Below are 26,315 nucleotides of genomic sequence, written 5' to 3'. Positions count from 1 at the left end.
TGTAAACAATCAAACTTATGATATCGTTTAAAGCAAAATAAACCTTCTACTCTATGCATAGCAGCAATATAGTTTAAAAATCATAACTTGATTAAAAATGTTTTTATTTTTTTTAAATAAGAAAATGCGAAAAGTGCCTTATTTAAAGGCAAAATACTGTTTATTATTATTATTATTATTATTATTATTATTATATTTGGCTGCAGCCAGAGAGCATATACTGTGTACATTACACGCAGATTGCCCCAGCTGCAGTTCCTTCCACGGACACGGTCACAGTCACAGTCACAGGGACCCGTCACCACACACGTTTCTCTTTGCCTGGCGCCTTCTCCTTCGAATCTATTTTTCAATCACTCTGTCGCTAGGGTTTCCTCGTCACCTTCCAATCCAATCCTCAAAATCTTTCTTCAATGGATTCGATACAGAACAGAGTAGAGGCATGGATCAGAGACCAGAGAGCCAGGATCCTCAAGGTATCATGGGGGCCACTGCAGTGGAGAATGCGGTGGCCTCCGTGGATCAACGGAGACGAAAGAGAACACAGAAAGAGAATTCAACAAGAGTACGAACTCAGGAAGAAACAGCTTCACGATCTCTGTAATGCCGTCAAAGCTGAGTCCGTTGCCGATTTGCAGGACATTCTATGTTGCATGGTACTCTCTGAATGCGTCTACAAGGTAGAAAGAAAATTAATTAAACCACACTTTACTGTTTGGTTTCTTAGAAAATCAAAGATTTTTTCTAAAAATTATTTATTCTCTTGATAGAGACCTGCTGATGAGATGGTTCGAGTCGTGAATAAATTTAAGGCTGATTTTGGAGGGCAAATCGTTGCTCTGGAACGCGTGCAGCCGTCTGCAGATCACGTACCTCACAGGTTCGCTTTTTTTTTTTTTTAATTGATAAGATAAACAAGGTAGAATTATTTGTTTTCTTATGTATGTTGCACTTGGAGTTTTTATTATTTTAGTGTTCAATGCAACCTCAAGTTATCCTTAGAGCGGTGTAAATATAATGGGATTTAGATGAATCGGAGCGTTATGTAGAATTTGAATGAGGTTTTGATTGTGCCTATGTGGGTGAACATTTGTTCAAGGAGTGCTTGTTGATTTTGGGCTTATGTTATGGCTTATTTGCTTTTTTTTTTGGGGGGGGGTTTGTGAAGGTACTTATTGGCAGAAGCAGGTGACACGCTATTTGCTTCATTTATTGGAACAAAGCAGTACAAGTAAGTATTGTGGATATTTTGTGGGTTGGATGTTGAAAGATCTTTTGGTTCTGAGAAGGTGATTTTGTTTATTGAAATTGTTATGACTAGGGATGTCATGACCGATGCAAATATACTGCAAGGTGCTATATTTCATGAGGATACTAGAGAGGATACTGTCCGGATGGATGTTGTTGAATCTGGTCAATGTGAAAGCCAGAAGGATAGTGTTGAAAATTATTTGAATGCTTCCCAATCAAAACCAAAACAACTAGAAGATCAAATTAAGCCTGCTGCCCATCGAGTAAGTTTGCAATCTATCATTTTCAAAACCTTTCAATATGGTTCAATTGTATACCCCAATGTCTTTTGACTGTTATGATCTAGTACATTGCGTTTCTCAATTATATCATTGACTTTAGCTGTCCATGTTCTGGTGCAGATTTATACTTATCTACTGTTTTGATTTTTTCCCCTTAAATTTTATCTTAGGGTTTCATGGCTCGTGCTAAGGGGATTCCTGCTTTAGAATTGTACAAGCTTGCTCAGAAGAAGAATCGAAAACTTGTATTATGTGGACATTCACTTGGTGGAGCTGTAAGTTTGACTGGCTTGCTCTGTAAGCTTCACTGGATTAATTGCTTTGGTTTTGTATTTCTCATATTCTCCTGTTCTGTCTTTTTCAGGTGGCAGCTTTAGCTACCCTTGCCATTCTGAGGGTCATTGCTGCATCCTCACCATCAAAAGAAAATGAAAGAATCCAGGTTAAATGCATCACATTTTCTCAACCCCCAGTTGGGAATGCTGCTTTACGAGAGTACGCTCCATTTCACCTCTTTGATTGCCATCTCTCTCACATGATGAAATAATTGAAAATCTAGATACACCTTTTTGTTCGCTCTCTTCTGCAAAAAATGTTAATTTATGATATCCTCTCTCCTCTCTCAAATCTCATTCAGTTATGTCCATAAAAAAGGCTGGCAACACCATTTTAAGAGTTACTGCATACCAGAGGATTTGGTGCCCCGCATCCTATCTCCTGCTTATTTTCATCATTATAACGCTCAACCTTTGTCAAACAATGCCGAGGCTGAAAGTTCCAGTGGAATTACGTCAAAACATGAGGAAAGAACAGAAAAACCAAGGGCACAGAAGCCAAAAGAGAACGAGGGGGAGCAGTTGGTTATGGGCTTAGGCCCTGTGCAGACTTCTTTTTGGAGACTAGCAAAACTTGTACCTTTAGAAGGTTTTCGAAGGCAATTTAATAAATACAATGGAAAACAAGTTGATCCTATAGAAGCAACCTCAGCAACTAATTCTGTAAGACCTTCAATCGAGAATGTAGCTGAACCGCAATCTCTTGAAATCCAAGAGGGTTCTGATGGCATATCTCTTAAGCCATTATCTGACAATAATAATGGGCTACCAAACGAGGCAATGACTGGAAAAGTGGCTGAAAAAACTAATGCTAAAAGTGAGAATAAAAGGAACTGGAATAGAGTACCTTATTTGCCTTCATATGTCCCATTTGGTCAGGTAATTACATGAACTGATACTTTATTTTATATTGCTTTCTGGTTGGTTTTTTTTGGACATGTTAACATGCTTGAGAGATGAAATATGAATGAACTGTAAAAACATTATCGGTAAATTGATTGGTTGTGGTTTCTGTTCCTTTCATTAATGGGTTCCATTAGCATGTTTGGATGAGTGCCCGTTAATTTTCATTGATACTTTCAAAAGATAGTATGTAATAGTGTGGTGAGGGGTATTCCTCCTTGGACTAGTCTTCTGTGTTTTTCCGTTAACGTACATTCTTGAACAAAAACTTTGCTACTTTGCTTCCCTCCTTTGTTCTATAAATTTTATTTGGCCTTCTCAAAATATGGTAGCATGACTATTAAGATAGATAGGTAACTAGGGATTTCTTTGGTGAGGAGGGAGAAGTAATGATACTTTTGAACAGTTTGCAATTATGCTAGAATTGTGGTCTTATCTTGGCATATGAGCTTGCCTGGGAATATTAGTCCTTTTGGATATGTCGCCCTGGAAATTTCCTATAATCCAACATCAAGTAAGTTGGTTTCCGCACTCAACCTCTTAGCCCAATTTTGCTAAACCAGTTGATGGAGGCAAGCAATTGGTGGTACGTTTGAAGACGAACACCTTGTTGGATTTCTAATCTGTATCCCATCAAGATGTGCATCAATCCTCAACCACCCTTGTGGAATGCGAGGCAGTGCCAACATTCTAGCTGTTTACTTCCCTGGTTTTTCATTTTTATGTAAAGAGCACCTAAGTTAGTTTCTAGTGCAGTTAAATGCGGTCTCTGCTCTTATTTCCTTCACCCTAGCTGTGCAGTTCCTTGTCATGATACCCAAGCCTAAGTTTGAGTTGGATTTAACCAAATACAACTAAAAAGTTCACCACAGAAAGGGAAAAAAATCAACCGGCAGTGGATGTTTAGGTTAAGGCATCTGTTATTTGTCCTGCAAGGTGGCCTCAGTTTAAGTATATGACTGTGGTGTTTCATTTTATTATTTGATTGAATAAAAAGGCTGTACATAGTTAAGGTCTTCCATCGTAGGGTCATGGGAGGGGAATTTTGGAAACAGTTTTTCTTATAGGGTCTATTTGATGAGCATACACCTGACAGGACAAAATTATCTCATTGGGGAGGTGACATGGAATTCTGGCTACAGGAGGGTACAAAACTTGTCTTTTGTCCTTTTCCATGCATGCACCAAAAACAAGTGCATTTGAAGTGTCATGGTTGTCCTATCCCATATTCCCATCAGATATTCCAAACACCACATTAATTTTTATGCATGAATTACCTGCTCTTGAAAATTGAATCTACACCCTTGTGGTTGTGGTTGTCAGCCACATATTTTACCATTGCACCAATGAATGGTCTCTTATCTCAGAGAAGTCATAGTTTCCATGGCTCATCTTGCTCAGTAATGAATTATTAACAAAGATATTTCATTCATGCCAGCTCTTTCTCTTGGGAAACTCATCAGTGGAATTATTGTCGGGTACAGAGTACTCTAAATTGACATCGGTACGGGTCCCTTTGCTTACCCCATTTGTTTTCTCTCCAGCTTTTTTTTTTTGTGATAGGATTTTTGAACATCATGATAAATTGCACAATTTTTTTTAGTGTTTTGTGCACCAGTATCTGCTGAAGCCAGGATGTAAAAACTCTGGGATCTCTCATTTTGTTTGCTTTCTTCTGGCAAAGACATTTTCAGGTCAGATCTGTGATTGCTGAGCTAAGGGAACGACTTCAATCACATTCAATGAAGTCATATAGGTTTCGATTTCAAAGGTACCATATTGTTGTCCGCTGAAGATTACTTGGTGTATTCGAAAAACTTAAACTGCAATTTCAGCTGGTGTGATTTTTTCACCTTGATTGATAGTATCAATCATATCAGCTGGCTTGTGCATGTTCCATTCCCTCACATGTGCAACCATCATTATGCCTAGATTTATAGTTGTACTTGTATGCTTTATCAGTTTCAGCTTTAATTTGACATGATGCAGCTGCAGTTCTAATTTAGTTGCAACTTTCTGCTATAGGAAATTCTGCAGATGTTTTACTCTTCTTTGAATGCTCTTCTCTTTCTCATCTTTTTCCCCTTTACATCTCTCTTCTTTATTTGGACAACTAAAATGGAATGCAAAGAACTCTTCACATAACATCAGATCAAGGCTAAAAGTTGTCCAGCATTATCATAACTTGTAAGCAGGTGTCCTTTGGGAGAAAAATTAGTTGTGAAGCTGAAAAATACAAGAATTTTAACCAACAGAAATGTAATGCAAGGTTATAAATCGAACCAGGTTCATGGCCAATCAGGAGGAGAAGTTCAGTGATTTCCAACCTCCTCTCTAGTTACGTGTCATGTTTGGGATATTAGAAATAAACTGGAGTTTGAGAGTTTTTAATCCAGTAATATTGTCTCTTGTTTCTGGAATGGGACTTCCCATTGACTAGAATCCAGCTCTTTTGAAGATGAAAGGAAACATGCTCCATATCACTTTTTTTTTGGGGTGGGGGGGGTCTTTACTGGTTGGTGATATAGATGCTGATTGCTGAGAGTTTTCTTCATAGATTTTCTGTTGTAATATTGGGGACCAAACCTTGTCAGGTAACCTATATAAAATTTCTCCTGAAATTATGTGGTCCTAGCTTTGTTACATTGTGAATGCTGCAAAACTGTTTATGAAGATAATGCTATCACTGTTTCTCTGTGGTTTACGAGGCAGTTGCCTGAGATACGAAGCTAGGTTACCTTGTCAGGTAACCTATATAAAATTTCTCCTGAAATTATGTGGTCCTAGCTTTGTTACATTGTGAATGCTGCAAAACTGTATATGAATATAATGCTATCACCGTTTCTCAGTGGTTTATGAGGCAGTTGCTTGAGATACGAAATGCTACGCAAGTGCAATGAGGGGTCCAATGACAATTGTTGTGGTTAATAGCTCATTGATGTTGTGAACAAGCAAATATTCAAGCACCAATCTATTGGCAAGTTATGCTACCTGGAATTTTGAATTCAATTTAATTCCAACACTGGAATTTTCACTCAGTAACAAATGGTAGTGGTGTCAACATAGGGGTAGGGCTTTGTTATTCTTTTTCAAAAAAAGGAGGTTCCAGGTTGTTGCTCATATATCTAAATGATTGCTTGTAGATGTATTTAATGCTCATCTTTTTCGTAGGCACTCTTCCTTTTGTCTCCTTCTATATCATTAGTTTGGTGGCATGGTAGAACTGTAGTGGTCTTGTCCTCACCTTCCCTCTAGAAATCAGTAATCCAATTGTAGGGGAAGTTTTGTAACCACCTGTGTTTTGGGGTTATGTTTTATTTTGTTTAGGGACTTGGTAGTTGAGAACAGTTCTGTAAGTAGAAAGATTAAAGAAAAACAGAATTAAACCTACTAGCCTCACACTGGTAGATTCAAGGAATTTCCTTACCTAAGCTTCTCACCTAGGGTTTAAGGATTCACTCCTTAATGAAAGCATCACTCTCAAAGCAAAAGGCCACACTTTATTAATAATAATTCACTGATGCTCAAATTAAAATGTTATAAGCATATTTATAGGTTCGAGTTATTCGTATTCCTACTTGGCATGGATTTGTAAATAAGAATCATAACTTTTTCTATTTGACCAATTAAGAGAAACTTGAATAAGAAATTAATTTTCCCAAGTAAAAGGTGCTCAACATTTCTTAAATTGCTAGCAAATATTTGTCTTCGCAGAAATTGTTTCCAAAATTACAAATCTGCCCTTGCCTAAATTACTAGGCTGCATCATTCTTGGAACAGGAAAACATGGTTTCTAGATGGTTGGATTGTAAAGCAGCTAGATTGCTCATACATCTGCATTATGTTTTGGAATTTGGAAATTCTTCTCTTACATGCAAGTTTCTTTTTGTTAAAATTGGCATGAGATGCATATTTTCTCCCATTTATTGCGTGCAGAATCTATGATATGTGCATGGGGGATGGCACATCATCTTTCCTAGGAATTGAGCAACTGCCTCAATTTCCGAATTTACAACAGTGGCTTGGGCTTGCAGTTGCTGGTGCTGTAGAGCTTGCACATATTGTGGATTTACCAGTTATTCGCACAGCTACTTCAATTGTTCCTCTTGGATGGAGTGGTATTCCTGATGATAAGAATGGAGAGCCCTTAAAAGTTGATATCACTGGTTTTAGGTTGCACCTTTGTAATCTGGTTCATGCTCAAGTAAATGGTAACTGGTATTGTCCTTGTCTGCCCCCTATTTTCTTTTTCATGCAATATAGAATTTTCAAGAGGTTATCTTGAGCATCCAATATGGGGCTAAACAGTGTTTAGAACTTCAAGTTTTCAGTACATCTATACAACCTAATCACATAATGCTTGCATACGTGTTTTTCATTCAATAAATGATGTTCTATTCATTTGGCATCTTATCATATCATGATTCCTTTCATCTGGAATCCTATCTGGTATGCATGTACCTCATTTATTTTCTCTTTGTGCATGCCTTCAGCTCATAAAGTCAGCTTTTGCTTATTTTGGGTAGACTGAACCTGAAATAACTTGAAATTTTTGGGTTGGGCTACATGACCTGTGGGTAATCCTTGGGGCAATCATTATAGTAAACTTTAAGTTTGCCAACCACCAAGTCTGCTAAAGTAATAGATAAACAGTGCTACTTCAAAACTTTTAAACTTTTTCTTCCATTTGGTTAAGTAAAAAACAAAAGCAATCTATTTTTTTTCCTTTTCTACTCTCCATTAAGATTTGTACTCTCCTTGGTTGTCTTTCCGTGTATATCTAGATGTTCTTCTTTGTATTGTTGGTGGTTTGCCTAAGGGTTGGTGGTTTTCTTAACACAATTGTTGTCTAACTTACACACACAAGCACACACATATATAAAGATGGCATTTGTGGTTTGACAAATTTGTTTAGCTTATCAAGAAAAAAATTGAATATGTTGCCAAACTCTCATCTTTTCTTTTCTTACGAGATAATTTTCATAGAAAAAAAATGCACGTGTAATGTGTTTGCTCCATATGAGAAAGTATTATATCTTTAAAACAAAACAAATACTTCGATTTTCGATCATTGTTATTTTCTTGAAAACCATTATGTGATGCAGAAATAATTGGACAAAAAGTTACTCCATTAAATTTGACTTTTAATTCATTGCTAATATGAATATATATGTTTTGGTAACTATCATAATTGTATGAGATGTGCACAATTCATAATTTCATATATGTGCATGTAGATTTTAGTTTGTAATAATAGCCAAATCTTTTCGTCTGCAAGAAAAAAATGCTCTCAAACCTGTGGGATGACCCGAACTTGCCCAAACCTAATGGGTTAGGGTTAGGATCAAGATGCACAGACTTGAGCACTTAATACCTCCGAACATGAGACAACCAGACCCAGTTGCCAAGTCTAATCATCATGCCTTGTAATTTCAGTTTGTTTTGAACCTGGCTTGCTTCTTTTCCACCTGGACAATGATGCTGCTTCATTACTCTTCATTTTTTACTCCTTTAATGAATTTTCAATGCTTGTCAAGTATTGTCTGCCTCCATGGATATATTTTGCTACATGTGAATGTCAATGTTGTCGGTTAAATTCTTCACAACCTGCCCAGATATTTTTTTGTGCTGCATTTAGAATTTACTTAGAGCCATCAACATCTTAAGTTTACTGGTCAATTAAAAAAAATTAATATCTCAAGAAGTGATGAATGAAAGCTATGTAGTTTACTTAATTTATGTTAACGTATATGCTTTTTTCGTCCAGGTGTTCAACTACAGTGGAGTCATTTCCTTCAGCACCCAGCTACTATTCAAATAATGGATCACAGCCAGAATTACAAAAGATAAGGGTCTTAGTTGGGGCACCACTGAGACGACCACCAAAGCATCCAATAGTAACAGATTCTTTTATGCCTGTTTTTCCTTCTATTGATTCAGATGCTGCGAATCTCATTAAAGAAAACAGTTCAGGAAATGATGAGAAGTTCCTCCTACCAGATGGTTTGAGTGATTTTTGTATTTTTTGTACAAGTGATTTTGCAACTGTCTCAAAGGAGGTCCATGTCAGAACACGTAGAGTGCGCTTACTTGGTCTTGAGGTGAGAATATTCAACATAGTAACTCTGATTATACAGATTTTGTTTGGTTAGTTTTCTACTCAACGCAGGCAATGATGAGTTCTGTTGTGCAGGGTGCGGGTAAAACTTCTCTTTTTAAGGCTATTATGGGTCAAGGCAGACTAACCACCATTACCAATTTTGAGAATATTAATTTAGAGGCTGATATTCAAGAAGGTGTTGCTGGTGGTGTATGCTACTCAGATTCAGCTGGAGTAAATTTGCAGGTATGTTTCACACTGCATCTCTGTTGGAACTCTATTTGCAATGTTGGCATGCATGTAGATATAAATCTTTCTAGCTCTCCCTTTTTTTTTTCTTGTCAAATTTAGTTGTACAGCATTTAGTAGAATGTCTTTCTTCTTTCCAGAAGGGTAAGTGGCATAGATTAGTTGGGAGAACAGCAATAGATGAGCAGATACAAGGCTTAACAAGATTATTGAAAGATTAAAATAACCTTAATAAAACTCCTGCATCAGTAAGAGCCTATTTTTTTTGCCATTTTCCTTTAATCCAACCTTTATGATGTTCCAAGTTCTGACAGTGAGTTTGTGGGGAGAACTTGCCTTCTTTTAGTTTTTCTGAATTATGTTTTTTATTTTTTCTATTCTTTCCACAAGCCATTGTTTAGGACAAACAACAGTGATGTTTGAGTTTTCGTAGTTTTGAGCAAAAATCCTGAAGCACTGGAGTGTGTCCAAATTCTGCCTGCTTTGGCGAGCCCTTTTCTCATTGACATTTCCTACAACTTTGACCTTTTTTTTTTGTTTGTTTATTGCAGGAGCTGCATATGGAAGTCTCTCATTTCAGGGATGAACTGTGGATGGGAATTCGTGACCTTGGTAGGAAGACAGATTTGATAATTCTTGTGCACAACCTCTCCCATAAGATTCCTCGTTGCAGTAAACTGAATGCCTCACAGCAACAGCCAGTCCTTTCACTTCTATTAGATGAGGCTAAAGTTCTTGGAATTCCTTGGGTTATTGCTGTAACAAACAAATTCTCTGTGAGTGCACATCAACAAAAGGCAGCAATTGATGCTGTTTTGCAGGCGTACCAAGCATCTCCAAATACTGCAGAAGTTGTCAATTCCTGTCCCTATGTCATGTCCAGTGCAGCAAGTGCCTCATTGTCATTGACTGCAAGTAATGGAGATTCTTATGGGAAAACAGGTGCTCAAAAGCTTAGTTTTGATCCAATTAATCTTGTCCGGTGGCCATTTCAGAAACGAGACACCATTTTTGCTGTTGAGGGTGTGAACTCACTTTGTCAACTTGTCCACCGTGTGCTGCAGAGCCATGAAGAGGCCTCTTTACAGGTATAGACCCTTAATCCAATTAAAAAAGTAATCCAATTAAAAAAGCTCTGTTCTTTTCTCATATTGAAAATCCTTTGGGAATAAATTACTTAAAGAAGGTATTGATAATCAAGCAATCGGTTTGGCTTGAAAAGAACAAAACATAGGAACTACAGTTGCATTCCACTGTCTGCCACATGTTCCGGTACAATTGGGACATCCAATTTCCATGTGATTATTGGATCTCATTGATCAGATGGCCTATTTACTTAACTTAATTTAATAATGTTGACTGGATTTCTTTCCACATCAAGCAGGAAACCATGTGCATGCTGCCCTTCCTACTCTTTTGTGATATTTATATCGATCTCCTTGACATGCTTTGGCCAAATTCTGAATGTCTTGTTGGTTTTGATTCTCAAGGAATTTGCTAGAGATAGGCTTTTGGCAGAGCTGGCACGAGAACATGCACTGGCAATAGATGCCAGTCGAAACTCTAAAGCCAAGGCATCTTCTTTAACCGCTGCGGCTGTCGGTGCCTCCCTCGGGGCCGGTCTTGGCATTGTACTGGCTGTTGTCATGGGTGCAGCATCTGCTTTGAGGAAGCCCTAATTTCTTTTATACTTTCCCATTATATGTGGTGAGAACATGTACCTTTCCATTATAGCTTAGTGTAAATGATATTTATCTTAGTTCCGAAGATATCAGTATTCGGCCATTTGTTTATTCTAGTCATGTAAATCCATCCTTAGAGCCCTTCTTCTTACCTTTAATTTTTTTTCGGGATCTTGCCCTTCAACACAATTTTAGTTTTTGTTATGGGAAATAAATTATTATTATAATATACGTACATGAAGCTGTATACACTGCCATTTGTATTGGTATTTGCCTGGATTCCAAGTCATGGGGTGCAGATATCAAAAATGCCAGTCGAACTATTTAGTGAAAACTAGCCATTTTGATACGTATTGCATGTGATTCCCTTTGTGATTTCGAATAATGATATATAAATAATTTAATTAATTCTATAAGAGTGCAGTACGTCAACTTTATGCATAAAAATTAACATTTCATTAAAAATTAATAACCTTGGTTTGTATGACAGAGGGGGGCAGCATATTTCACTTCACTCTTCTCATTTCAAGACATGATATCATTTGTAGAGTAAGATATTAGGAACGATGGAAAGGGAAATTGGAACGTGTGATTTTTAATATTAAAGGTAAGTTTGTTTTTCAAAAAACAACTAAATTTTATTTTTTTTATTTACTTTAAATTAACTATTTTTTTGATATTTTTAAATTATTTTAATAGGCTAATAAAAAATAAATTTTAAAAAATAAAAAAATACCCAGAAATCAAAATATATATTCGGTCTCTGTATCTGTTTTTCCTTGGTCACCATGCAGACAAGCATCATCAGCGTTTTGAATTCTCAAAAAACAAGTCACATCATACAACTAGTTCGAAAAAAAGCTTAAATGATTTTTATAATAGGAAGTAAAATGCAGCGCCGATCTGACAAAAAGAATTCAAACACCGGACTCGAATTACACTCCAGAAAGAAAAGAGACTATGTATTGCAGCAAGAGAAGCCATACTTCTTGGACGAGTTGTCACCATTCACCAGGCTCACTCGATTGGCTGTCAGCTCAGTCTTGTATGAATCAGAGTTTAAGATTTTCCTGCTCATATTATTGTAGATTTCACGGATAACAACCTCGAAAGCAGCTTCAACATTAGTAGAATCAAGGGCCGATGTCTCCATGAAGAATAGACTTTCTTCCTCCGCAAGGCTCTTGCCCTCGTCTCTACTCACTTCTCTGATACTGTCAAGATCACACTTGTTCCCTACAAGCATTCTTGCGATCGCAGTGTCGCAATGAGCTGCAAATTATGCAGAAAAATGTCAAGTTTTTGACAATTCTGAAAGAATAATCTGAAGGGATGAAAAAACACCTGTTAGGCTAAAGATTTTTTCTTTTCTTGAGGGGATAACAGAAGCTAGAATTTCACATATTTCAAATATCAAATGCTCTTTAGTTTCCAAACTGTCGCTGTTTTTCAGTAAAGGATTTGAACAAAATCTTTTACCAATTAGTATCATTAGAGTCTACATTTATCGAATCAAACTGTTATCAGACAACTGAAATTTCACTCTTCTCAAATTCCCAGATCCAGAGGATAAAGAACTGTCTATTGACTCTAAGGAGGATGGGAGGTGATAATTATGGTAAACAGTGCACAACTCAACTCAATTAAACCTTGATCTCAACAAGTACTCTTTCGGTATGTCCTTTGGTGCCAGGTCCAGCAAAATAAAGGTATATAGGTATTAAGGCTCGCAGCACAACAGATGAGTAAAGCATTCCACAGTACTGAAAATCAACAACTACACTCTTTAAGACCTTGTAACATGTTTGCACCATACATATCCGTGAAAGGTCACTCTAAGTTGATAATGGCTGTTGAGTTAGCAGAAAGCAGTGTTCGACTCTCGTTTTCGCCAATCACTGTTCAAGTTATAACGTCAAGGCACCAAGAATGTTCATTTTAAAATAACAATATGCCTAGATTGTTACACCGTTGGGGGTCCTAAAGAGAGGAAACTGGATTTAAGATGCTAATAAAATTATAAATCTAAATGCTATATCAATCCTCTATGATCATCATAGGGATCATCATAATGCAGTACAAATTTTGCTATAACTCAGCTTTTTCTTCGCTTTGCTTTCACAAGCCGCATATATTTGTGCTATCGGTTTAGACTCGAATGTATGAATGAAGTATTAGACTTGAGAAAACAATCACTAAGATACTTCAAAACCCTGCATTTTCTGTTTTTAAGATGCTACTGGTCTACTGCAACATTAGCATATGGGAAGGCAGAGTAAAGTCGATTTCTGCTCACCACTCATCTACTAGTTAACGAGGCTCCATGTTTGATCTGCAACATTTAATGTTGTTTTACCATTTGTTCATGAGAAGATGAATTTTTTAAGCTATTCCTAACATTCAAATAAAACAATATTATAGTTTACATACCTAAACTATTGAGCCCATCAAAGCCACAACCAATTAACATTCCGATTCTCTCAGCAACCAAACAGAAAGAAGAAAGAACGAACAAGAACAAGAAACTTACTGCCAAGTTCATCAAGCCACCTCTTAACACTATCAAAGCTCGTCCTCCTGGTGATATCATAAACAATGAGAGCACCAACAGCACCTCTATAGTAAGCAGAGGTGACAGCTCTAAACCTCTCTTGACCAGCAGTGTCCCAGATCTGTGCCTTGATTTCTTTGCCATCAATATCCACCACTTGGGTCTGGAACTCTACCCCAATTGTAGCCTTTGAATTGCTATCAAACTCATTTCTAGCAAATCTTGACAACAAGTTGGATTTCCCAACAGCAGAGTCTCCTATGACCACTATCTTGAACAAGTACTCTTCACCCCCTTCCCCTTCTTCTTGTTCTCGACCCATTGTTGCAGCAAGAAGGAGTTGCTTTGGTTTTTCGTGTGGATTATTATAGGTAGTGATGGGATTTTCTTACGTTTTGGGATGTGTGAAAGGGGCAACTGGCATTTGCACTGAGACAGGTGCAGACTGGCTGCGTAATTGGCGGAGCTGTTTTGTGATGGATTTTGGCGGTGGCTTTGACTAGTGAAGTTGGGGCTTTTAGTATTGCTTTCCAGTTTGTGGTCGGAGAATTAAAGGCTCATAAAAATATCTTTTCAATTTTTTCCTAGTGAAAAAGTACTCTTACATATTTCTTTTTAATAAAAAAAATGTCAAAATAACGAGGAATATCTAGAATCTGATGTTCCATTCATTATTATACAATATAGTATAAAAAAATGAAAAAAAACAGTAGAAATAGTAATTTGTAAATATTTTACTGTAACGATGATAAAATTATATTTTTATTTTATTTATTTTAGTATTATGAGCGCTAGGTTTGTAATTTTTCATATGCATTTTTTTTTTATAAAAAACTTGCTTTGATTTTTTTTTCTTTATATTTTGTATATTTATCACTTTACGTTTAATTTATTTATCACTATTTTTTTGTTTTTATATTTATTTTTTTTATAATTTTTTGTAATTTTTTTCTTTGTTAATAGGACATACGATATGTATGTCATTTGCTTTTTTTTTAACAAAATGGACAAAGCATGCAAACAGAACTGGCTACATCTATTAGTACTTGAATTTTTTTTAATTTTAATTTTTTAATTGATACTTTTTTAATATGTATTTTTTAAAATAATTTCTTTAATTTATATCTAAATTAATATTCATTCTCTTAGATTTTTTAGATTGTTTATTTATCTTTTTTAAATAATGATTATTTTTTTAATTTTTTTATATGTATTTAATATTTTGAAGAGGTTATTCTAATTCATTTATATTTTTTTTATGTTTTATATAAATAAAAAATATTTTTAAAAATACAAATAATTTATTTTTGGTAAAAAAAAATCACCTTTAAGATAAAAAAATTTATGTGCATCAAAGGAAAGAATTTGAGTTAAATATCATATTTCTATATCTTTTATTTTGACGAGGATATCCTTTTATTTTAGAATTGCGTTGCAAATAGTTCATATATTTTAAGATTTATTTTATTTTATGTGAATAACATCTTTAAATTTCAAGATTTAAAGAGTCATGATACAATTAAATGTATTTGAAACTTTATCTTATTTTTATAACGTGTTAAAAAATAATTTTTTATACATCTTTATTAATATATATTATCATCATTTTATTTTATTATATGTAAGTACTATTTTTTAACTTACAATTATATTGTTATTCAATGTTAAAAAATATGTTAACAATTCATCTACATCTATTTTTTTTTGCTTTAAAAAAAGAACTATCCGACCCCTGGTGAGACGAGTCAAATAAATATTTTAAAATTTTTTATTTTTATTTTTGCATATATGATTTTTAATTTATTTAATTAAATGTATATATAAAATTTTTAATTTATTATTAGGATTTTTTATCAAAAAAAATATATTGAAAAAATCTGCATATTTTTTTTCTAAAAAAAATCACTTGACTAGCAGAAAAAAAAACAGCTTAAATAACCATTAATTATCAAAATAATAAGCGTGTTTGATCTATAGTTGTAAAAGCTGGCTCCACCGGCCATATTGATTCGGAGAATTTGCAATTCCAAACCTAATTTGGGTAGGATTTCCTTTTTTTTTTTTTTTTTTAAAAGTATTGATCCTGTTAATGTAATCAGGTTTTTAACGTCACGAAGGTAAGGGAGGCTAAGAAATGAGATGACCCATCTTTTAATAAAAACATATCTCTAACCCTATTTAGACGATTTATTAAAAGATCAATTTTCTAGGCCTTTTGCAAACAATAGAAATTATCATGGAGTAATTGTTTTTTAAAATATTTTTTTATTTAAAAATATAATAAAATATTATTTTTTAAAAAATTATTTTTGATATTAATATATTAAAATAATTTAAAAATATAAAAAATAATTTAAAATAAAAAAATAATTTTTTAATTTTTTTCAAAAATATTTCATAAGCCATGTGAAGGCACCAATTGGTTCAAGCTCATCACATTAATTAGTGCAATTCGCTAGAAGATCGCAGCCATTACATAAATTTGGTTCCTGTAACGATCCTTAACAGCAGATTGTTGTATTGCAATCAAATCCTACGAGAAATTTATAAATGTAGTAGGTGACAGCTGGCCAAGGGCAGATATATTTTAATGCTAGAATAAATAAACGAGAGGCCACTAAGGCCCAATTATGCGAGCTAGTTATTATGGTGTAATTATGGTTATTTTTTAAATAATATTTTATGATAAAATATATATTAATAATATTTTTTTATTTTTAAAAAATTATTTCTAACATCAACATATTAAAATAATTTGAAAAAATAAAAATATATTAATTTAAAATTAATAAAAAAATAAAATTTTTATAAATATTTAAAAATATTTTTAAAACCCAATAAAAAACAGGAAATATATATACTTTGAAGGTGAAAAATGTGCTGTATTATAGATCCATCCATTTTTTTCCTCCACTCATTGTGGCATACTCTTGAGGGGAGCCAATTAGTAAAGAATGTCTGCTTGAATATCCCCACCACACCCACTGATCAGACCCTCGTAAGTCAAGCTCATAAGAGAACCTCAAAGAAATGATGGAGCTTCAAGGGCATTCCAATTTGAGGCAAACAATGCTCTTCTTGCTGTGCTACTTCTCTACCCCTCCATTGCCACATATCCTATGAGGAACTTGTTTAATGAAGAAGGGTTAGGATGACTCTATGATATGGTATTAGAGTCTTAATGACCAAATAGTTATGAGTTCAAATCTTATCATCGTTATTTATTTAATAAAAATTAAGTATAAGGTAATGTAGATCTGTACAAGTTTCAAGTTTAAAAGGCTTTCACTTGATGAGGTGTCATCAAGGCTCTGATACTTTGTCAAAGAATTTAAAAATTTAAATTTTTAAATAAAATTTTAGGATATAATTTATATTATTCTCTAATAAGAGTGTAACGGATCTTGAAGATTTTAGCAGAAAACTTGGGGCTTTGATGAATAAGATCAGATCACAAGCAGTTCTGGCAGAGAATGAAGGGCTTGGAAAAGGAAGGAGCGAGAGTTCGTCAACTTTCGCGACACTTGTGCTCTGGTACAACGCACAAGGGACTTGGCCCTAGTAGATTGTGCTCTCTGCTCATTGCTTAGCTTTTGCGGTCAACAATTTTCCAAACTTCTGCAGCAATGGGAACTGCTGCAGGGTCATATACAGCAATGGGAACTTCTGCATTTTTTTTCATCTTAAATTGCTGTAAGAACTTGGGTTTAAAGAAATCTATAATTTATAAATTTTTTAAAAACCTGTTTTTTCAAACCATAACTACAGAAAACTACATTAGTATCAAACACATCCTAAACCCGATCCGGTCTGTTACGTCAACAAATAATACATTAAAGTATGCGTAGAACAACCAGTTGATTGATTCGAGGATTATTAACATTATTAACTAATAACTACTAGATATTTTGATTTTATTACCACGTTTAATTACAAATTTTATTCATTGCCACGCTAAATTTAATTTTCCCTACAACGCCATGGCTTCTTGATTTATCTCATGGATTTTTTTAGCCATGTGACTTGGCTCTGATAGATTGTGCAGAAATCGGCTTTAATGAAGGAATGTGATGAATGAAAGCAGGCAGAACTCCATCTTTAAACTACGTTCTGATTAAACTTTTAGCATGTTGGAGATGCGATCGTTTATTTGTAGCATGATTAGATACTTGATTTGTGTGTTTATGTGTATTATCATCTATCTCAAATCTTGATTTGCTTAGTATTTTACCTTGATACATGCTCATCCATGTAATTCTCCTAGCTGTATATATATATTAAGGTTACAATTATTTCTACAAATCTAAACCGGGTTTTATATTATTCTTTAACATCATCAGCTAGAACAAGGCACCCTTAAGGTATTTGATTGGTGGAACATGACTTAGAATCACAATCACAAGATGGTTGAAGGCATTATTGAGGTCTTACTTCACTGGATTCACCTAATTTGATTGTCAGCAAATGCTAAAACACTGTTTCATTGATTAACTTGTGCCAAGAAACATTACTTGTTAAGTGCACTCAGCTTGTAACAGCACCATCACTAAATCTGGAATCTAAATTAAGCATTGATAGGATGGTTGCAATGAAACCACCGGAGAATTTAACACGAATAGGTTTAGCAGAAAAAATATCATGTTACCTCCACTTTCCACCACTAAGCCAGTTGTTCATAAGGGTTTGCAGTGGGATCCCTTCATCAACTACCACCACCCACAATTCATGACAATATAGGAGGCACCGAGTAATGGTGATTCAAGCAAATTGCGAGTAAACCATGAATTTATTATCCATCCTTCTCCTCCTATTATTGCTATGCACTTGCAGTGCAGGTCGTGCGGGAGAGTTCTGCAATGCAGACAGCGAAATAAGTGGCAACAGCCAGATATTTGCAAATATTGACAGGTTATTGCCTGCGTTGGTTTTCAGGACTGCCTCGACTGGTTTTGCTACTGTCACCTATGGCAAAGGACAAGACAGTCTATGGTCTAGCACAATGCAGAGGAGATGTGAGCAGCAAACACTGCTTCAGTTGTATCCAAGATGCAGCTAAGCAAATCCATGAAGTTTGTCCAGACCAGGCCGATGCCAGGATTTGGTTCGATTGCTGCTTTTTACGGTATGACAACATAAATTTCATTGGAAAAGTTGACACAGATCTTAGCATAGTCTACTTTAATGTTGAAGAAGTAACAGAATTTGAAGACTTTCATGACGAGCTAGCAGCTCTGACGGATCAGATAAGAGCTGAAGCTGTTTTTTTCTGGGAATAGAGGGCTGGGAAAGGGTGAAAACAAGAAACTATCTAGATTTGTGAAACTTTATGCTCTGGTCCAGTGCATTAGGGACCTATCTCGGATAGACTGTGCACAGTGTCTGGCTATTGCTATTGGAAATTTCCCTGACTTTTGTGATGACAGAAAGGGATGCTGAATTTTCTATAGCAGCTGTTACGTTCGATATGAGCTCTATCCATTTTTCTTCCACATTGATTCCGGAAATTCCCTGGTTAATACTTCAATGGTTGTAGCTAATCCCTAGTTTGTGTCGTGAAAATCAGAATCACTCAACATAGGAATTGTCCTGTTTCAACAATTAACTTCCTTTACACACATAAGAATAAGGTCACTAGTACATCCTGCCTCCCTTGTATGCTGTTGTTATGCTTATGCCATTACATATTTCCTTATTTTATTTTCCTGTCCATGAGACAGAGTATGAATGTATGATATTTAATTCTTGATTCTTGAAACCAATTTCTTGAATTCTGGTTAGTTGTTTGCTTTGCCGCGGCTCCTTGGAAAAGGGATCACATCTCTAACATCAGGGAGGCCAGTAGTGAACATAACCATAAGATCAAACCCTAAACTGAATCCAGAATGCTCGACTGTTCCATGCCTGCGAAGATCCAAGTACCATTCATACTGCTCTCTTGGCAAGTGTAATTCTTCAATCCTGCATAAAAAATTTAAACAACATAGAATAGAAACATTGCCCTTGTTTTGGTCAGTAACAAGCAACTGTGTTTTGATCATTTGTCAAACTGAATGTTCATCGAGATGAGCTAGCCTTAAAGTTAAATCAAGCATCAGATGAAAATAGTGCCAAGTTTCTTACGTTTTGTTTAGCATATCAATCCGTTCCTCACTTTGGCTACCTGTGATGATCGTTCCAACCTGCAAAACATACATCATCCAGTTTATAAGCAGTCCAAAGTAGGATTAGGAAAGCTTCAATTATAAAGCATGCTTCTCTTTGAAGAAATTTTGAGCTTACCTTGGGCACAACCATATCAAATGCAGCAGCTGTTTTCCCATCATCATTCAGTCGTACATAAAAGGGCTTAAGTTCTTTTGGATAATTGTATATGATTACAGGCTTCCTATAGACATCTTCAGCCAAATAACTGTCATCCATTAACATATAATAAGTACCAGCATTAGGAAAGAATGCCTCACTTCCCATCTTTCCCGATATTTGGTCTTGGATACATGCATATGAAACATCACATTAGGCATACCTTAGATGCTCTGGAGTTAGAGCAATGCCCCATTCTTCGTTTATTTTGAATTTAACTGCAACCTGCTCACCATTTGTCAGAAGGGATATTTATGAGATAAAATTGTTTTGAGGTTAATATGTTTGCAAAAAATAGATGGGAAATGCAATTTACCTTCTTCAAAGCTTCCATGTAGGAAATCTTTTCAATTGAAGATGATATCATTGATTCAAGACGATAGCTGCTAGATTTGTCGATACGTTTAGAAACAAATTCCATGTCTTCTGAACAATTGTTCAAAATCCATTTGCAGAGGAACTTGAAATATTCATCTGCACAGTTCATTGCATCCTGGAAGCCAGCAAAAGTTTATAAAATCAGTTCTGCTTCTGTTCAATCATAATAGACTATAGAAATGATGCTTTCAAATGATTTTCTAAGCACTAGTGTGTCATGAACCTGACAACAGGAGGAAACATGATTGCCATACCTCTAATTGTGAAAAAGCCATTTGAACCTCAACCATCCACATTTCTGATATACGCTTTGCAGATTCCTTTCTATCCGCTCGAAATCTAGGTCCGAATGAGAAAACATTTCCCAATGCACAAGCATAGCTCTCCAGATGGAGAAGACCAGAAACAGTAAGGTAAGTTTGTTGAGAGAAGAATTCTCCATAAAAGGAAGGTTTATCAACCTTCATTGAAGGCCCTGATTTCAGTTTTTCTTTTGCTTCTAATTGTGATGCTAATTGGTTCGTTTTATGCAAATCTTGAATTGCAGAAGCCAGTGCCTCTCTATTGCTTTCACTTCTCTTTAGTTCTTCAACTAGATTACTTTTCTGTATTACAGCAGCCTTGACAACTTCAAGGCTAACACCTCCTGTATCATTCTGTTTGCCATCTTTTCCCAAAACAGTTGTGACCTGAAACTTTTCGCTAAATCCTTCGCCATCTGTTGTTGTGATAATGGGCACCTGCACATAGAGAAACCCCTTGTCGTGGAAGAATGTCTGAGTCGCAAAACTTAGGGAACTGCTGATTCTCGTAACAGATGCCACCTGCACAATATGAAAACATTTTAACTAATCATTTGAAACGGCTCAACTTTAGGCTATGTCACATTCTTGGTTGGGGCCTTGAATGTTATGATCCAATTGCCATCATTCTAAGCAAATATAAGCATCACCATATGTCTCACCGCCTCTTGCAAGCACTATTGTAATTATCAATTCACATATCATTTCCAGGTTCTACTTCGAGTAGTTAAAAACATTCCAGGAAGTAAAGTTAATTTCCAAATGAATACATGCTACTACATCTGTAAGTAAAATGTTATAACCAAACATGACATGGCTTCAAGACGTGCAAAATAGAAAAGTAGTGATGGATGAAAAGCTTACCGTTGTTGTTCGAGGCCGGAAATGAGAACAGTCTCTCAACGCCTCCAATGGCAATCGTCTCTTTGATAAAGGATACCTGTCTTGTTCCACTTTCCCTATATGAAGTATTTGCTCTACTTTAAGCTCAATGCTATGTTTGGCCTGCGTTGATGGCTCCTGTAGTACACCTTCAACTAATATACAAGTTCCGGTAGGCAGCAGCTCGCTGAGGGGAGCTACAGAGGAGTCCACCACAACCTGAGAATTTTTGAGCAGCAGTCAAAAGGTGACATAGAAAAGTACCCCTGATCACATCATGATTCATAGTGCAATGAGACAGTAGCTTAAGGCATATATATCTAGTGAAGGGAAATGAAACCCTCTAATGCTTCAGATTCTGAATCTAGAGGAAAAAGTGAAAGTAGCATATATACCTGAAGACTTGCAACAGAAGAACCATCACTAACAAGCAAGTAAGCAACAGAAGATTGAGGCGGCTCAGGAATTGCTGGTTCCGGCTTCTCACGAACAGGATGACTGCTACCACCCCCTCCAAAAATCTTTGCTATTGATCTAAATATAGGTATTCTAGACTGAAAAATCTCCACACATCTCACATCTTTGTGCCCTGGAGACACATTAGGCGCTTCAGTAGTCTGCTGTTGTGGCTCCGGCACAGCTGGCTGATTCAACTCCTTGGAAGTCTTCACCCAACCACCAACCACAACTCTCTCATCCAGAAATTCCCTCCATTTGTCACTTGGCTCTAAAATGGTTTTCAAAACCACCCGGTTTGAGTATTTGGACGATGGATTGGATGAGGTGGTGGTTACAGGTTCTTGGGAGGATGTATTGGGTTCTTGGGAGGACGTATTGGGTTCTTGAGAGGCCGATTTGGACCCTTGGGAGATCATTTTTGGTTCTGGAGAGGTTACTGTGGGTTCTTGAGAGGCCACTTTGGACTCTTGAGGGATCATTTCGGGTTCTTGAGAGGTTGTTTCGGGTTCTTGAGAGATCATTTTTGGTTCTTGAGAGGTTGTTTCGGGTTCTTGAGAGGCTGTCATGGAATCTTGAGATGCCATGTTGAGATTCAGAGAGAAAAGAAAGAGAGTAAAGTGATTGAGACAAGAAACAGATAGAGAAGTCGAGATGATGTTGAAGCTGAATTGAAAAGGGAGTGGATGATGAAGGGGGTGGCATGGTGGTGGTGATAAGAAGAAATAATCAAAGACGGATGCTTTTCTTGAGAAGTTAAGGGAGAGGTAGGGAGAGGAGGAAAGGGATTGTTTAAGAGATTTGAGAGTGGTGTAGGCGGCAAGGTTTGGTATTCTTCAACGAGGGGTTGGGTATTCTATTCGCGGGATTTCCACTTCAAACTGCCATCCGTTTTTCAAATCTTCATGGCCTTGCTCTTTTAATGGGCTTCACTTGCCAAATTTCTTCCCAATTATTAGTTCTTTAATCTCTCAAAAATTCCACTTTCGGTGGTATTTTTTTTAAAAAATTTGTTATGAGTTATAAAACTTGGATTGATTTAATAAGTTTAAGTTTATCTAGAATCTAGTTGGTTGAGAAGTTCGAGTTAAAAAAAAATAATTAACTTGACATGACCGAATCTAAAATCCAAATTAACTTGTGATTTGATTAACCGATATAAAACTCAGTTCTTAATTCATATAATTTTTTTTAAAAAAATATTCCAAACAATTTTATTTTTATTGTTTTTTAAAAAATAGATAAATTAAATATGAGTTGAGAACAATTAATTAATAATTAAGTAAACTTAGAGTAAAATTCTAATTATATCATTTGTGTTTTTTGTTTTCTCTTACATATACTAAGTAACAATAAGTAAATTTAAAGCAATCAAAGTAAATTTTTTTTTTTAGTGAAACTTATGTAAAATGTCTAAAAATAAAACTATATAATAAGAAACTAATTAGACAAATGGATTGTGCAAAAATATTTTATATGCATAAGATTTCTATTTTGGTCATTGAAATTCAAAAGGCAAGTTATAAAAATAGAGTAGCATTATCTGTTAACTTTTTGTTTTTATATTTATAAAAACCTTAATAGAAATATTGTACTTTATTTTTTTATCCCCAAAACTCATAATATTTCTTGTTTTTTTATCAAATTTTTATATATAAAAAACATATCTGTCTAATATAAAATAACCTCATAATAAATTATCATATAAAATAAATAAAACCAAACCTCTAATTATAGTTGAAAATGAAGGCCGGTTGGGTTTGATTTCTTGTATTTTTATTAAGATTTAATAGTTATGCTATATATATATATACAACCCGTCCTTTCTCATCATTATAAACTTCCTTGAGTCTTGAACTCAGGAAAATATAGTAATTTTTTTTAACATATTAATATTATATTTTCAACTTTTATATCATTTAGAGCTCTACTGAAATTTTGACGAAGTTTACCTTTAATATGAATTTTTTTTATCAAATTATCAATTCATATATACACATTTATATTACAATATCAACATTGTCCAATTTTTTTGGACCTTAACCGATTTCACCAGTCAAGAATAGAACTTATTTATCTTTTCTAATTCTTTATTTAACAATTTATATACAATCATAGTATAAATCATTTTATAAAAAGTGAAATAAAAAAAAAATATATGAACATTATTAACTAAATACATACAATATTAATTTAATAAAACTAGAATAGGTTTAAATCTCATATTACAACCTAGTAAAGGAAGAGTAATAATTAAATTACAAATATTCCTAGTAGTGATATCATTTATATACAAGTTATACAAAACTTAATCAAACGTATTCAAAATTTTATTATCATCACATAACTAAAAAAAAAATATTAGGTCAAAATCTATTATTTTGTCTTAATCATTGATAATTCTGAAAACAATTTATTTCTATAATATTAAATTATATTGCAAAAAATAAGTATTAAAGACACATATATCAATAACATAAACAAAAACCAATTTTGTCAACTTTTAGGTAAATACATCAATTTATGTTAGATTCTAATTTAGAGACCATTTAGGAACACAGTTGAAATCACGTTTCTTTAATTTTTTATTTTTATTTTCTAAAAACTATTTTTTATGTTTTTAGATCATTTTGATGTATTGATCTCAAAAAATAATTTATAAAAAAATAAAAAAATTATTTTGATATATTTCTAAGCGAAAAATACTTTGTAACCACCACCACCACTACCATAATCTTTAAATAGGCCTTAGTACTTTTCCTTCAATGTGTACATCAATATAAATATTAAACATTTTCATGTGTCTCTCTTATTTCTTTTTTTTTTTTAATAGATGAAAAAAATGGAGCTCGAATGGCTTCTAGAAAATTCATTCAGAACAACTTCTCTTTTAAAAAATGAGACTTTCCTATTTTTCTATTTTGCCCCTATTATTATTATTATTATTATTATCATTATTATTTCCAGTACTAATCCAGTTATCGACCTAAATCGCAAGGTCTTTTCAAAAATCAATTAACTTGAAATTTTAACCCAAGATAGTATTGTATATTAGAAAACTCCTCGTAAAATGTTAGCTCAATCCAATGGTCAAATTGAGAAATATGATTGATACCGGAAAACTAAACATGTAATTTTATGCTAAAAAATCTGAATTTTACATACTATTTCATTTACTTAAATCATCATAATTTTTAAACCAGTCCATTGATGACTTCCATCCATAATCTTTACAAAACATTTTTCTAGATCTTTCACCACTTTTAGTAAAACAATAATGTGATTGTACACGAGGCTTTTACCGAAAATCATCATTTTTTGTATGTAAAATCATACATCATTTTATTTAAAATTCCACTCTATTATTATTATTATTATTATTATTATTATTATTATTGTATAGCTATTTTCACTCAAATTTATAAATATTTTTATTTTCATAATTATTTTACCCGATTAGAAAATTTACACGATATGTCACTGGTTTATAATATTTCACATATTAATTGTAGTTTTATTTCATCCAAAATTAAGTTAAATTTATAAAAAAAATTTATCCTCATCTGTAATAATTTTCCTTCTTAATAATAATTTTTCAATGAAAAAATCACAATTTCTAGTACTAATTTATCATTTTTAGACTAGGGTTTACATAAACAATACATGATAAATACTTGTAACGCCTGATGTTACAAATTTTTTTTTTTGAGTGGAAACCTAACTATAAAATCAGCTAGGATGAATTGAAGGTTTTTTTTTTTTTTTATTTTACTATTAAGTATTAAGTTTTAATAGAAAGATACTCTAATGTTTAGAAGTTTGACTATTATAAAATTAATAGGTATTTGTAGTATTTTGTAACTTAGTAGTTATACTATATAAATAATAATAATAACAATACTCATAGGCACTTGTAATATCTTTTTTTTATTGTCATTACTTTTAAGAGATGGTTGTTGTGTCTTTCAATATTCAATTAGACTTATATAGGTTCTTTTATAATACGTGCAATAAAAATTAAAATAATAAAATTTATTATTTCTAATTCATATTCAAACACAAAAAAATTGCTAAATTGAGGGTAGCAATGGAGTAAAATTTAAAGTAATCAAAGCAAAATATTCTTTCTAATAAAACTTATATAAATTATTCTTTTAGGCACATAACGGATGTTTTACTATATATCCGTTTTCATAGAGGTAAAATGATTTTTTTTTTTTTAATAGTAATGGTTAGTTTAGTTTCTTTTTAAATAACTCGATTTAGGGTAATTTTACTGTAATTATTGTTTATTATAAATTTTTGCTTTACATTTAATGAAGAAAAGGCAAATTTTGAAAAGTAACCTAATTTTTGTGTTTGTAAATAACACTATAGTAAATATAAATTAACAAATTTACTCTTCATAGCTTTACACTAGCATATTGACCGTATGTGTTTTGCAACGGTTAATAACAATTTTTTTTTTAAAATTTAAAAAATTATTTAAGTCGAAATGTATTTGTACCATCATCATCTTCAAATAAAGTATTTTTGACAATAACATTATAAATAATACATAGCAAAGCAATGTCTAATACACCGA

The 26,315-nt window shown here is 33.9% G+C and overlaps 4 protein-coding genes across 4 annotated transcripts; 2 read left to right on the top strand and 2 right to left on the bottom strand.

Moving 5' to 3' along the window:
• Window positions 1-223: 223 nt before the first annotated feature.
• On the top strand, window positions 224-11,048 carry LOC118049955 (uncharacterized). Its single transcript, XM_035060145.2, has 14 exons — window positions 224-680; window positions 771-880; window positions 1,169-1,231; window positions 1,322-1,514; window positions 1,703-1,807; window positions 1,897-2,027; window positions 2,170-2,746; window positions 4,209-4,274; window positions 4,465-4,541; window positions 6,707-6,988; window positions 8,538-8,871; window positions 8,964-9,116; window positions 9,671-10,207; window positions 10,610-11,048. The coding sequence occupies exons 1-14, from the start codon at window positions 414-416 to the stop codon at window positions 10,796-10,798; spliced, it is 3,084 nt and encodes a 1,027-aa protein (XP_034916036.1). The 5' UTR covers window positions 224-413; the 3' UTR covers window positions 10,799-11,048.
• Window positions 11,049-11,590: 542 nt separating this feature from the next.
• On the bottom strand, window positions 11,591-13,925 carry LOC118049956 (ras-related protein RABA5e). Its single transcript, XM_035060147.2, has 2 exons — window positions 13,332-13,925; window positions 11,591-12,073 (listed from the first exon to the last, which is right to left on the bottom strand). Exons 1-2 carry the CDS (start codon window positions 13,672-13,674, stop codon window positions 11,760-11,762), a joined length of 657 nt encoding a protein of 218 aa, XP_034916038.1. The 5' UTR covers window positions 13,675-13,925; the 3' UTR covers window positions 11,591-11,759.
• A 4,138-nt stretch (window positions 13,926-18,063) lies between these two features.
• On the top strand, window positions 18,064-19,107 carry LOC118049958 (cysteine-rich repeat secretory protein 55). Its single transcript, XM_035060149.2, is given in 3 exon segments — window positions 18,064-18,332; window positions 18,334-18,619; window positions 18,621-19,107. Coding segments are annotated over 3 exon segments (762 nt in total). The 5' UTR covers window positions 18,064-18,132; the 3' UTR covers window positions 18,897-19,107.
• On the bottom strand, window positions 18,920-22,460 carry LOC118049957 (asparagine--tRNA ligase, cytoplasmic 2). The gene is made up of 8 exons (XM_035060148.2): window positions 21,670-22,460; window positions 21,257-21,493; window positions 20,345-20,914; window positions 20,029-20,205; window positions 19,876-19,937; window positions 19,632-19,761; window positions 19,473-19,531; window positions 18,920-19,310 (listed from the first exon to the last, which is right to left on the bottom strand). The coding sequence occupies exons 1-8, from the start codon at window positions 22,315-22,317 to the stop codon at window positions 19,127-19,129; spliced, it is 2,067 nt and encodes a 688-aa protein (XP_034916039.1). The 5' UTR covers window positions 22,318-22,460; the 3' UTR covers window positions 18,920-19,126.
• Window positions 22,461-26,315: the final 3,855 nt, after the last annotated feature.

This window comes from Populus alba, chromosome 2 (assembly GCF_005239225.2).
Source record: "Populus alba chromosome 2, ASM523922v2, whole genome shotgun sequence".
NCBI lineage: Eukaryota > Viridiplantae > Streptophyta > Magnoliopsida > Malpighiales > Salicaceae > Populus > Populus alba.
The sequence above is the reverse complement of the archived record's forward strand: the minus strand, read 5'-3'. Positions and strand labels throughout refer to the sequence as shown.